The 12,578-nt window shown below is 43.0% G+C and overlaps 1 protein-coding gene across 1 annotated transcript in view; it reads right to left on the reverse strand.

The window, feature by feature from the left end:
• RSRC1 (arginine and serine rich coiled-coil 1) overlaps window positions 1–12,578 on the reverse strand; it is a 102,980-nt gene that overhangs the window by 75,995 nt on the left and 14,407 nt on the right. The window contains exon 5 of the mRNA XM_085587455.1: window positions 365–541. Within this exon, the coding sequence (XP_085443581.1) occupies window positions 365–541 (177 nt within the window). The remainder of the gene's footprint in view (window positions 1–364; window positions 542–12,578) is intronic.

Raw genomic sequence — 12,578 nt, forward strand, 5'->3', positions numbered from 1 at the left:
AAAAGTGTCACCAGCACAGCAAGACACGGAGGGCAAGGAGAAGGAGAAGAAGGTCGGGACACGCCCAAATCCCTCCATCTTGTCCTCTTGAACCCCATTCTATAAAGCCCCAAAATTCTACTTTTTCACCCTGTGTGAGTACAAATACCACACTACTCAAACCCTTGTGGTTTGTAATTCCTCACACAGAGTTGGCAGCTTTTTTCCATGGGTAAAATGGAAGCCACAGGTGTTTTTGACTTGGTGCCAGGCTCTGGGGACAGCCAGGGCAGCCCGGGGGACGTGCTGGGTCCCCGCACAGCGATAAGGACACAGTGCTGCCGCCCGCCTTCGCTCCAGCCGCGTCATTTCCCGTTTCACTCACCCGGCCTTGGTGCCGTGAGCCTCCTTCTCCTTCCCTCTGCCCTTGTCCTTGTCCTTGGCCTTGTCCTTGTCCTTGTCGCGGCCCCTGCGGCGCTCCCGGGAGGCGCTGGGCGTTCTCCGCTGGCCGGACCGCTCGCTGCTGCGGCTGTAGGATCGCTGCCGGGCCCGCGAGCGCGACCTGCGCGGGGCACAAGCACAGAAGTCAGAACTCCAAATGTCCCTCCGACATTTTTGGAGGTTCCAGTCCCTGCTCAGAAGCATTTGGGACCCTGGCAGGCAGCTGCAAACAGCTGGGATTTTGGGTTTGAGCCATGGGATGAGTTACCAACCTTGCAGGAAGAACAAGAAGTCACAAAAGTTTAGATATTACAGTAGAAGTAGTCACAAAGTAGAGGGAAGAATTATTTAGTATTGTACAAGGGGGTTTTAACACATGTACAGGGGGGGTTTTACTTTGTACATGGGGGACAGAAGTTCTAAGATGGACGAATGTAGGTTGGTCCTGTTCCTCCTTTTTTCTTCCTTACCTCCATGTTCTTGATGACATTGGCATTTATGGATTGGTTTAGAATAGAAAAGCACCATTTAATATAGGTAATAGGCATTGGGAAAAACTGTAACCATGTAACACGTAATGTACCATATAAAAGATAGAAAATCACCATTTAATATAGGTAATAGGCATTGGGGAAAATTGTGAACATGTAACACGTAATGTACCATATAAAAGATAGAAAATCACCATTTAATATAGGTAATAGGCATTGGGGAAAATTGTGAACATGTAACACGTAATGTACCATATAAAAGATAGAAAATCACCATTTAATATAGGTAATAGGCATTGGGAAAAACTGTAACCATGTAACACGTAATGTACCATATAAAAGATAGAAAATCACCATTTAATATAGGTAATAGGCATTGGGGAAAACTGTGAACATGTAACACGTAATGTACATATAAAAGAGAGCAGCAGCCCTGGGTGGGGAGAGAAGAAGAAGAAGAAGAAGGAGAAGATGAAGAAGAAGAAGAAGAGGAAGAGGAAGAAGAAGGAGAAGAAGAAGAAGAGGAAGAGGAGGAGTCAGAGAGGATGTCAGGGTGTGTGTGTGCCTCTGCCTGAGCTGTGAGCAAACCACAGCAGCTTCAGGAGAAAATCTTTTAGATAACTTGCAATGAACTGCCTTGAGACCCAACAACAAGAGGCTGCAGAGTTTTCTTTGGAAGGAGGCTTGGAGGAGAGACTTTTCCACCACACGGAACCCCTGAACCAGACCCACCAGGTTGGAACAGACCCTCACTGCCGGGTCCTGCTTCCTTCTCCTGCCTCTGCTGGGGTTGATTCATGGTTGTCACTAACCCAAACCCTAACCAAAACTCTTGTGAGAAGCAGCCAGATAGTGAAGGAAGGTTCTCCTTCACTAGAGAAAGAAGGGGCTGCTTCTAGGCAGACAGAAAGGATCCCCAAAGTGTAAAATACCAAATTAGTCCAACAAAACACCACCAATTCCTCTGCCTTCCTCTGCAGAGACATCCAGGTATTTTCTCCAAAAAACAGTGGGTGAAGTCAAACATCTGACATCAGCAGGCCCCGTCTGCTACCAAGGGTTTCATCTCCAGGTTTTGGAAACTTTTGGCTACTCAGCCCTGAATCCAAACACTTTTTAAAATGCTTTAAAGGTCTAGAGTGAAAATCTCTGTGATCTCACTGCCCTACTTTCACAGTTACAAAATTTCACCATCAGAACAACCTGTCAGCCATTTCTCACCAGCACTGCACCTCAGCCTTGTTGTATACCCCACCTTCCAAATATCCTGAATTGATATAAACTTAGATTATTTAAAATACAATTTAAGGTTTTTATAATTTTGGATTTTATAGTTATATTTTATTATTTAATTTCAATAAATTTAATAAATAGATCTAATAATGTAGCACATTTCACAGTTTAATACCTTGAAACTGACAATTTAGCAAAATAAGTGAAAAAGAAAACACGGCTCCTGCTCTGAAAAGAGATGCAAAATAACTTAAAACACACAAGGCAGGATTCATCCATTAACAAAATGGAAAAAAAGATCAAGAAGTATTAGGGCTGGCTCTTTGTATGTCCAAAATTATTTCATTATTCCTGAATTTCTGGTAGAGGATTTTCTAAGCTGTATTTAATAATTTTTCATGGATCAATGCTACCTGAGTAGACAAGGAATATTTGAGAAAAATCAGGTCAAGTTTTCCTTGGTTTCTTCTACCTGAGCACCCTGGACTTTGGAATTGTCCCTTCCCAGGGCAGGGCTGGAATGAGATGGGCTTTAAGGTCCTTCCCAACCCATCCCATGATTCTACAATTCCATGATTCCCATGACAGTTCTGATGGTACCTCATGGAAAAGTTCCATTAAGTAGTGAGGGAAATGGGGAATTTTTAAAACAGTATAAAAAGTTTCTTTTAGCACCTCTCAGAGGGCAAAACTGCCAAGGCCTTTAAAAACCAAATCACACAGACAAAAATCCCTCCTTTTATGAAACAACAACTGCTCAATAAAACTCAACAATAGACTAAGCAAAAGAAAATCCTCCATCTGGATGAGGCTATAAATTACATTTCTGGAACTTGTCCAGCACATGGGAGTTCAGGTCCCTGTTCCTGCCAGGAGCAGCTCCAGAGGTCAGGGCTGGGTTCCTGTTTCAGCAGCTGGTACCTTCCAACAGCAGCTCTCCCATCCTGGTCACTCTATTAACACTAATAAATAGATCAAATTACCACTGCACTGCTGTATTCTTAACTGGAGAACATTTGCTGGCTCAAAATGGATTTTTAGCATGTCATCACAAATGTGAAAGTGTCCATCCACCCATCCTTACTCCTCAGGCAGAGGAAGTTTTGACTTGAAAGGGAATTCTGGATATTAAATCTAATTTTTGTTTGGCACAGAGACACTACTTTTACATCATCACAGATTTACAGAGCACTGCCCTAAATCCACTATTCCCAGTAACGTTGACTTCTCAGAACTCTGCAGGTGAGTCCACAACAGAAAATAAACCCCAAACAACAGAACAAACACAGCCCTGTAGCAACACAAATCACCTTTAATCGATGCAGGGCCTCTCCTCACTTAATGGCACAGTTCTCCCACCAGGAGCAACAGGAATCTAAAATATTTATTGCTAAAGAACTTCAGTTTCTCAGCTCAAATCTGAACTGGAGTTCACTTCTACCTTTTGCAGGTGCAAATAAAATTCAGCTGAGGCAGGCTGGATGTTCAGTCCCTGGATTTCTGCTCATTCCCACCTCTGTGCAGAACTGGTGGCAGGTGACATTTATATATAGGAAACAGCTTTTAAAAATTAGTTATTGCATGGAATCTCCCCATCCCTGGAAGTGTCCAGGGGCAGGATTGGAGCTCCCTGGGATAGTGGAAGGTGTCCCTGCCATCCCTCCCTGGGCACCCAGTGTCCCACACGCTCACAGGGATGGATTCCTTCCAGCATCCCATCTAAACCTCCCTCCATCAGCTTCAGGCCATTCCCACTCGTCCCATCCCTCCATGGCCTTGGCAAGAGTCTCTCTCTACTGTTCCTTAATTCCTATTCAAGTATCTTGCAAGATCTACAGGACAGGAAATCTAGATAAAACTTCCTGAAATGGAGCTCCCAAAAGCTCCATCTGCGTCCCCAGCTCATCACCGAACCACAACAAAAGACCACATATCTGGCAGAGCAGACAAATTTTCTATTTTATCTGCTGTTGAAAAATGACAAGAATCACAATTAGTCCTATTAAAGCAAGACCCCAAATGTTCAAATTATGGAACTACCAGAAGAAAAAAAAAAAAAAAAAAAGAAGCTGTAGAGGAGATTTCCAGCATGGATCCCCTTCCCCCCAAACGACACCCAAAACACCCACCCACCATGCCAAAGGTTAAGTCATTTAGTCAAGTTCAAAGATCTTCAAAGGGTTCTTAGATCCAGATAAGCCCATATGTTCCCAAAATTCTGTGAAAAGCCATTACTTTCCAATCTGCTTTTCATGTCTAAGTTGCAGAACACACAGATGCTTGGCATCACTCGGGATCCCTAAATTCTCACACCAGATAATCAAGGCTCACCAATAACTTCCTCATCTCAAACCCTAAGAAATGGCTTTATTCCACGGGCCGCTTGTAAAAACTGAAAGTCTCCATAAAAGCCCATTCAGTTACTGCACAATAAGTGTTAATTTGCTAATTTCTTCACAGGTAATCAATTAAAATGTAAAATATTGGATAAAATTAGTTGCACTAAATTTAACAGCTGCTCCATAAGCATAATTAGTTTCACAAGGGCCATATGTATTCTGAGCAGAGACCGAGTTGAAACAAATAAGCGGATTTTAAAACAAGTTTGAGGAAATCTGCATTTAATTAGCAGGTGGGCACTACAACTGCATAATGTTTTTATACATTTATATTTATGAAGTGACAGAAGATCTAAAGGCTTTTTAAAATGGCGTTTATTGTTTGAATGGGAACTGTTTTGCTGCATGCTAAAGTGATTTAAATCCTTATAGCCCCGCTTTGAAAAAATCATAAATGGTGAAAGAAAACATGTGGAAAACTGTAAAACTAGAAAGAATTTGCGACAAAAAGCAGAGCCACATACCATAACCAAAAGGAAACTACACTTAATTAAATGTACACTACATCTGGAATATCAGCCTAATAAAACGTGCAACTATTAATTCTCATTGTTCTAAAGGAAATGAGGTCAGTGGCGTTTAGTATTTCCCCAATTATATTGCACTAAAGTGCTGAACTCTATCTTAGAGGTCCAATCTAATCTCTTCAAAAGGTTACAACTGCAAAGGAGAGACTTTTTTAAATGGAAGGAGGAATTAGAGCCCAAAACCAAGACAGGGTTTGTTTTCTTCTCTTTGAGCTCTTCCAGGAAAGACCAAGTTTTGCAAAAATAATCTTTTTTTTTTTCTTGGCAAACAGCACCCCCCACTCCAAAGAACGGTGCAGAGATGTCAACTTCTCTCCTGGAATTCTTCTAAGCATCTCTCACCTGACACAAGCCTTATTAGATTCTTTTTAGCTCAATGGGCACAAACAAAAGCCAACAATTCAGGGCTTTTTAATACTTCAGCCATAAATCCAAGGGCTGGGCCAGAACAATGGAACAACTGCGCTGCATCAAGCCTGCCTGCTCAGACTGGCAATAAAGCCAGAGTGCAAACACACAAGTAATTGCAGCAAAATGCCATGTTCTCTTTCAAAGCATATTAAGAGAAAGTTCCTTGTTTAACTCAACTTCACCACTAGGGAAAAAAAAAAATAAATAAATCACAGTACGAGTCGTTGGTAAGGCAAAATAATTTCAGGTATCAATTGCAGTCGTTCAGACTGCAGGAATTATTAAAGATGTAAATATAACGTAAAGGTAGCTGCCTCCATTAAATATTGCATTATTAGATTGCAATTTTAAAATGCATGTCTTTGGGAAAGTTAAATATAGATAATATGTATGATAATAGTAAGGAGTGAAATATAAGGAGTGATAACAAAAGTAGGCAGCAGCAGAGTCAAGAGTTTGAACCTGAAATGAGACTGATGCTAAGAGGAAAAAGTTGTTTCAAACCAGCAGTTTGGACAGGCAGTAAGTGACAAAAGATATTTCAAAATAAGGGAATATTTAAGATTTAAAAATTAGCACCCACACTGCCAGAGAGAAGTAAAATAAAAAGAACTGGGACAACCAGCAACTTTTTTGGAGATGATGGAAAATGTCTTTCCCCCAGGATTGTACCATTTAAATGTTCACTCAGCCCATTTTTTCCTGGTTGCCTTTTCCTCAGCCTAAGCAGTGACAGCTCCAGGATTTGGCTGGGAGAGGAAGGATTTCCTTGCTGTTATCCTTGTGTGGCAAATTATGCCAAATGCAGAACTGAGGAGATGGATTTGCCAAACACCAGCACCAAGTCAGCCCAGCAATTCCCCACTTTAAATTTCCCCAATTTAAAGGGATTTAAATTCCCTTTTAAATCATTCCCTTTTAAATCATGGGCACTAAACTATCAAACATCTGAGGAGGTGAAATTCCCACAACTGTAATTTTGAGGAGATGGAGTCACTGGAGAAGCAGCACGGAGAGCAGAACCCAGGGATGGGACATGGATGTGCTGCCTTGGCACACCCCGAGCTCCCCACATTCCTGGAGAACCTCCTGCTCCAGATTCCAAGGGGGATGAAGAAGGTGCCTCCTCTGCCACAAAGCCTTGGTTATCCTACAAGGAGTCCTTGGGAAGGATCCAGCCCTGGAAAACCCACAGGAGATCAGCTGGGAGGAGGAGAACCAGCCCCAAAGACATCGAGAGCCCTAAATGAGCCTTGGGGCCACAGTGCTGTGCCCAGAACCTGCATCCCATGGAATCCAGGCACCATTCCCTGCATCCCATGGAATCCAGGCACCATTCCCTGCATCCCATGGAATCCAGGCACCATTCCCTGCCTCCATCCCATGGAATCCAGGCACCATTCCCTGCCTCCATCCCATGGAATCCAGGCACCATTCCCTGCATCCCATGGAATCCAGGCACCATTCCCTGCCTCCATCCCATGGAATCCAGGCACCATTCCCTGCTCATCCCATGGAATCCAGGCACCATTCCCTGCATCCCATGGAATCCAGGCACCATTCCCTGCCTCCATCCCATGGAATCCAGGCACCATTCCCTGCATCCCATGGAATCCAGGCACCATTCCCTGCCTCCATCCCATGGAATCCAGGCACCATTCCCTGCTCACCCCATGGAATCCAGGCACCATTCCCTGCATCCCATGGAATCCAGGCACCATTCCCTGCTCACCCCATGGAATCCAGGCACAGCTCCCTGCTCACCCCATGGAATCCAAGCACCATTCCCTGCTCATCCCATGGAATCCAGGCACCATTCCCTGCTCATCCCATGGAATCCAGGCACCATTCCCTGCTCATCCCATGGAATCCAGGCACAGCTCCCTGCTCACCCCATGGAATCCAAGCACCATTCCCTGCTCACCCCATGGAATCCAGGCACAGAGGAATGGGCCATGGGAGAGAAGCCCACCAGGTTTTGCCAGCTGCAGGAGCACCTCAGTGAACATTTAATTCCAAACTAAAACCAAAAATAGACTTTACCGAGTGTTATCTGAGAACTAAATCATGGATTAAACTGCTGCCACCCAAGCAGGGAGATAAACCATTTATTTCTTTATCAATCTGCTTAAAGACTCCTTCCTAAACTTCAACCTCAAATTAAGATCATCAGACAAGAACCCATCTGGTTTTACCTGACATGAATTTCCCTCACATCTTCTCAGAGTGTCCCAAAGCAGGACTTTTTTCTAAACCTGTATTCCTGTAGCCACATCATGACTGAGCAGAAAAAAATCTGGAATCTAATTCTAATAATCTTTAGGGAATAAAATAAGAAAGAAACCAAAGTTAATAGAGAAACTGGTATATTGTCCTATTAAACAAACAGCCAAAAGCCTCTCCCATTCCTTGTCCTTTGTCATTCAAAGCAGTTGTGGAATTCAAGGGCAAAAATGCCACACACTCCTAAAAAAAAAAAAAAGAGTGCAATACCCAGCTGCAGGTACATTAGATAAAAACTTCCATATAAAATGAAATTAAGGCTGATAAGGGAAGTAAGTATTATTCCAATAATCTGAAAACAAAACAAAAAAAGGCTCAATTGAGTTGAGAATACCCAATTTGTCCTCTGGTCATACAAAGAGTTTTAAAGCACGAGGTGAGGCAAAAGCACAACAGTTGCTCATATCAAAGACACCAAATTCCTTCCTCTCCCAGCCAAACCCCAGAACTGTCCCTGCTTAGGCTGAGGAAAAGCAACCAGGAAAAAAAAAATGGGCTGAATGAAAGTTTAAATGCTGCAATCCTGGAGGAAAGACATTTTGTATTTTCTCAAAAAACAAAAAAAAAAAAAAGAAAACTTGAATTCTACAGGAACAAACAAGCCCCATATTCTATGAGCAAGCAGATCCATCAGACCTTGCAATTAATTCTTACAAGCACGTGGAGTTGCTCCCTTCTCCAAACAGCTGGAATCTATTTGAAAAAACAAAGGTGCAGCTTTGCAGCAGGACTCTGGACAAGCAGCCCAGGTTATTCCTCCCTGCCTGTGCAGGCATTAGTGCCTCTGCATCTGCCCTGGATGGATCCCAGAGCCAGGGAAAAGGCTCCAAGTCATTTTCCAGATGGAATCACGACCCTGGCAATTATTTGTTGTAAATTTGACAACACCTCTGATATTATGGTAAAACGTTAAGGGACAGACAGGAGAGATTTTCAGGTTGAGATTTTCCACTTCCCCTGTGCCTCAGCTCAGATTAATTACAGGTAAACACTGCTCCTCTGTCTGGCTGGGACAAACCAAATAATTCAGGTTTTGGGATCATAAAACCTCCAAGATTGAGGCCCCAGTGACAGTCTGAGCTTAAAGACTCTGTAATATTTGTGTCCTGACTTCCCCAAATTGTTATTAGACAGCTGAAGGGAATTACCTAAACAGATACTTGAAATCAGCTTAAACACCAGGACACCACCTGCTCTCAGAAATGCAAAAAAACCCCAAAAATCCCAATTTAGGTCATGCAGCACCAGCACTGGCAACTGAAGTCTCAAAGTGCCACCAGCACAGAGCCCAAATTGAAACAACAGGGGAAAAAACCCAAATATTCCTCATTCTTCAACACTGCAACACAGTTTAAAAGGCAAAGAAAACATCTGCTTAAAGACAGGATTAAGGCATTTCCTAGAAATAAATACCTAATTTGGAAGATTGGGAATATTGAGACTGTCTGGATTCATAATTACCATAAACAACACAAATAATAACACCTGGATGAAAAGCTGTGTCCCTACCTTTTCCTGAGTAAAACAAATGAACCCATTCTCTGTGCTCACAGCTTTGAAAAAAGGCATTTTTTTTCTTTAATTCAGTGATAACCAGACAGGTTGAGGTTTAAATTTTATGAGATGCAAAAAAATTTAAGATATTCCACCTGTACTTTTTACCACCACATGCTTATGAAGAATATACATTTTCAGAATACCTCATTTTTCCAAAATAAAAACAAAATAAACTTAGCTTTTTAAATGAAAATTGCTGTAACTGGACTCCAAAAATCAAGTCATTAAAAAGTTTTAGAAACACACAAGAAAAGGAAAAATATTTCACACCATCCACCCAAAATTCTGTGGAGGGACAACATAACATAAAAAGTTTGGATATTTTGTGTCTATTTTCCAGTGCACACTCTATAAACACATGGATAATTTCCTAATTTCCATAAAAGCTGGATGCATCTCCCTTTAAATATTTTGCATATAAGAAGCACAGAGCAGACAGAGGAAAGCAGGGGCTGGTTTTATATTCCCCTGCATGAAAACAGAACAGCTCCATTCCTGCAGGCTGCTGAAGACCACGGAGCTGCCACCTTTATCAGCCCCAAAAATCTCCTTTTCTGGGAGTTATCACCTCTAACCCTGCCCAAGCCCAATTCTTATGGCTAATTAAAAATTCCAGGGAAGAAACTGAGACTATTTCATTTACTATTCTAAAAATTAGTGTTTTCCTCATGGAATGTGCAATAGTGACATAAAATATTGTCATATAAACCACACCAGAAAGAGAGAATCAACAAAATTCAAATTGTTTTCTAAAAAAATACATAAGGCAACAGAAGTACTTAATTATTGTATTTCAAAATGTGTTCTGACTGTTCTGATCAGCTGATGATGCTGAGCACAAACTGGCTGGTGTCAGTGCTAATTTAAGTGGGGAATAAAGGTGAATTATGATGTGATTTCTACATAGCTAGGCTTTGTTAAAAAAAAGGGTCTCCCAGAACTTTCTTCCAAGCTCTGCTTTTTGTTTAAAACACAAAAGGACCTCACAAAGGCACAGCTAACCCAGGAAATAGTGACAGGTTCCTGACGCTGGAGCAGCTCTTATGGACCACACTCACCTGCATTTCCAGACCTGAAGGCAAGAATTAAAATGAAAACTGAATTATTTCCATCACTGAGACTATTACCCAAACCAAAGAAGTTAAGGAATTCCAAGAAGAAGTTCCAAAAATAAACCAGTACCTGTCGTGTCACTCAAAACCTTCCACAATTCTGTCCCCACAACTCTGGGAAGATTCACACCACCATGGTGTTAATTAACACCATTAACACCATCCTGGGGACGTTGGAGGGGAGGGAACAGGAATATAATGGGATTTTGGAACTGAAATGTGTAACTTACATCGAGTTACCAATGTACAAACCAAGGGAAATGTGTCCGACACCCCTCTGGGAGTCACTGCTGTCCCCAGCTGTTACTGCTGTGTATTTTGGGGTTTTTTTTACTGATCTATTTTTCATGCTTCTCCAATTTTTTCTCCCTTACTGGTTCCTGCTGCTGACCAAGCTCCAAGTCTCTGGCATTTCTCTTCTGGATACTCCAGAGGGCAAAGAGCTCCATCCCAGCCAGCCCTTCCCTGTCCCCATCACCTGAGGCTCAATGAGTGGCCACAGGTCATGGGGGTGCCACCACTCCCTGGCTGAGCTGAAACCATTCCCTGGCTGAGCTGAAACCACTCCCTGGCTGAGCCAAAACCACTCCCTGGCTGAGCTGAAACCACTCCCTGGCTGAGCTGAAACCACTCCCTGGCTGAGCTGAAACCATTCCCTGGCTGAGCCAAAGCCATTCCCTGGCTGAGCTGAAACCATTCCAAGAATCCTTCACCCCAGAGCTGGGACTCCCCACAAACCCCATGGCTTTGTTTCTCCAGCTCCACTCACCAGCAGTGATGCTCTGAGCAAGGCCAAGGCTTCAGTGGATTATTCCGAGAACTCCATCTTTTCTCTTGGCCCAAGGGAGGGAACACCCCAAAATTCAGGTGTTTTAGAGCCACCAGAATGCTCCAGCTCTGGCTTTATCCTGCTGCCTGATCCACATTTCCAATGCTCCTTCATCCAAGGGCTGAGGAACAACCCATCCTCCCACCCCTCACCATCACCCTCCGAGGAAGTGGGTACCATTTGCACTGAAAGTCTAATTTAATTTAATTTCCCATTTTCCATATTATATGGATCTAATTAAAACAGCAGTTTCACTCTAAAATGCATTTCCTAGTTCTGATCATCTACTGAGCAATTTCCATCACAACATATTTGATGGGACTCCGTAAAATAAAATTCCTAACCAATAAGAAAGGCTATTTGTATTTTACATCATTTTTCTGTATTGAATATTTGCTTACAGAGTAACCAAAAAATTACCCTTAGAGAAGTCTCACAATTAAACAAGTTTTTTAAAAAATTGAAACAATTCTGCAGCTCTCCTCAAAGATTTATTTTTTTTTTGTTTACACTGCCACAATTCATTTGCTTTAATATTTATCTATCTGCTATTGGAACCAATATCTATCAGCTATTGGAACTAGTATCTATCAGCTATTGGAACCAGTATCTATCAGCTATTGGAACCAGTATCTCACACATAAATGACATTTTGGTCGTTTTCTAATTCATAACTCTTTTTAATCAACCTTACACTTGAACCATAATGATCGTTTGGGCTCTGCATTAATATTAAATTCCTCCAACCCCATTTTTTGTGGCCACCGTGGCACTGCTGACCTTTCCTTTCTCAGGCTGCAGTGTGCTGCCCGTGTGGCTCCTGTAGCTCACAGTGCCCTGCAGATGGTTGTGATTACACCCAGCACTCTCCTGATGGGATCTCAGCCCCACAGAGCTGGGGAGGTAAAACCCCTCCAGACCCCTCTGCCCTCCCCAGACAGGAGAGGTTTTCCCCTCTCCACTTGCAGAGGGGAGCCACGACATTTCCAATGGAATTCCTGCAGACCCAACAGAGATCTGGGATTATTGCTGCTGCTGGGAGATGTCCTGGGATATCAGAGCTGTCAGCAGCTGGGGAATGGATGCTCCCAAAGCCTGGGAAGAGCAGGGTTTGCTGCTCCTGGCTTCCTCCCCCAGCGCTCAGCCCCGGCTCCCTGGAGCTGCCCTGCCTCATCCCAGGGTACAAATCTCCACTTGGAAACCAGTCAGGAGCTGGTTCAGGGACAAGTGGCTCAGAAAGGTGCTGCAGCTGAAGATATGGCTTGCACTGGAGCTGTCACAGGGCTCTGGAAGAAGCTCTGGATTCCCGGGAAGCC

The sequence above is a fragment of the Lonchura striata genome, chromosome 9 (genome assembly GCF_050655825.1).
Source record: "Lonchura striata isolate lonStrDom1 chromosome 9, ASM5065582v1, whole genome shotgun sequence".
NCBI lineage: Eukaryota > Metazoa > Chordata > Aves > Passeriformes > Estrildidae > Lonchura > Lonchura striata.